The 1386-nt window shown below is 58.0% G+C and overlaps 1 protein-coding gene across 1 annotated transcript; it reads right to left on the reverse strand.

The window, feature by feature from the left end:
* Positions 1-261: 261 nt before the first annotated feature.
* On the reverse strand, positions 262-942 carry LOC124695478 (LOB domain-containing protein 1-like). The gene has a single exon (XM_047228318.1). It carries the CDS (start codon positions 940-942, stop codon positions 262-264), a length of 681 nt encoding a protein of 226 aa, XP_047084274.1.
* Positions 943-1386: the final 444 nt, after the last annotated feature.

Here is a 1386-nt window from a genome sequence, read left to right on the forward strand (position 1 = left end):
AGATATTTTCGTGTATCAGAATTCCGAAACTGAACTATGTTGATCGGAAGATCCGAATTCAAGAATACATATATCGATCTTAAACAAGCACTAGGATATTCGCCGGGTGTACAGCATAGTTGTGACGGTTGCATATACCGTTGCAGGCTGCAGCATGTCCACAACCACGCGAGTCACGCGAGTGTGACTCGCGTGGCAAAAAACGCTTTTCCGACTAGCTAGTGTAACTACTAGTGTACAGAGCTTCCGTGCTTATTGTCATCAGGTCCATAGCTGTCGCCGGGCCTCTTCCCACGCCGCTGAGTCGAGATCATCTGAGTCCGTGCAGAGCGACGGGTACACCGAGCCACGGGGCCCGGCGCCGAAGCCGTCCAGCTGATCGACTAGTGGAGGCGGCGGGTGCTGCTGCTGGTGCTGGGTGGCGAACTCGACGCAGACGAGGGCGAGCAGGTTGGCGTGCTGTGCCTGGACGCTGTGGAGATCGGCCTGCGCCCGCGCCAGCTGCACCTTGAGCTCGTTGGCCTCCTTCTGCAGCCGGCACACCGCCCCCGCGCACCCGTACACTGGGTCACGCAGCCGCGCCTCCGCCTCGTACACCATGCTGCTCACCGCGTCCGCCCTTGAATGCTCCGGCAGATCCTGGAGGAGCTTGATGATGTTGCTGGCGCCGAAGACGCGGTGGGCGGTGGTGAACTTGGCGGGCTCGGTCGGGGGGAAGTAGGGCGCCAGCATGCAGCCGTCGGCGCAGCGGCGCCGGAGGACCTTGCACGCCGCGCAGGGGCTGAGCACCACCGTCGGCGGCGAGGACGGGACGCTGCCCGCAAAGGGGAATACGGGGGGCGGCGAGCCTTCTGACGACACCTGCGACGGCGGCGACACGGGGCGCCCGTAGTAAGGCTGCGCCGCGGCGGTGTTCGTTGCATCGTTGCTGCAGTACTCCATGGCGTCTCTAACAAGGAGAGCGAGACACCGGGGAGATCGATGTGTACTTGTGGTAGCGAGCTTCCAGATTGAGATGGAGCGTATGTATCGGTTTATATAGAGAACGCGCGCGCGTTCCTGGAGTTGGAGTTGTCCTCTTCCATGCGAGCGAGAGCGAAATGTCTTCGTACGTGGAAGGTAGAAAAACAAGTGCGTTCGTACTTCGTAGTCGACAGCAAATAGGTTGCAATCTTCTGGTACGTACTGTATATTACCAGACCAGTCTCGTGCTTGATAGGACAAGTTTGGCAGGTTTTTTGGATGGCTAGGTGGCTGGATGGCTATCTTGTAGGAATCCGTCCATAAGCTCCTAACTTGTAGGAATTCGTCATAAACAGGAGCGAGTGGGATTGGTCAGACTTCGGAGCTTACCATAGAAATGTGCTTAACTAACTACTAGTACTC

Source organism: Lolium rigidum, chromosome 3 (genome assembly GCF_022539505.1).
Source record: "Lolium rigidum isolate FL_2022 chromosome 3, APGP_CSIRO_Lrig_0.1, whole genome shotgun sequence".
NCBI classification, from domain to species: Eukaryota; Viridiplantae; Streptophyta; class Magnoliopsida; order Poales; family Poaceae; genus Lolium; species Lolium rigidum.

What these genes read in the sequence shown, in the direction of transcription:
- LOC124695478 (XM_047228318.1), bottom strand. Translation starts at nt 942, where the DNA reads ATGGAGTACTGCAGCAACGATGCAACGAACACCGCCGCGGCGCAGCCT.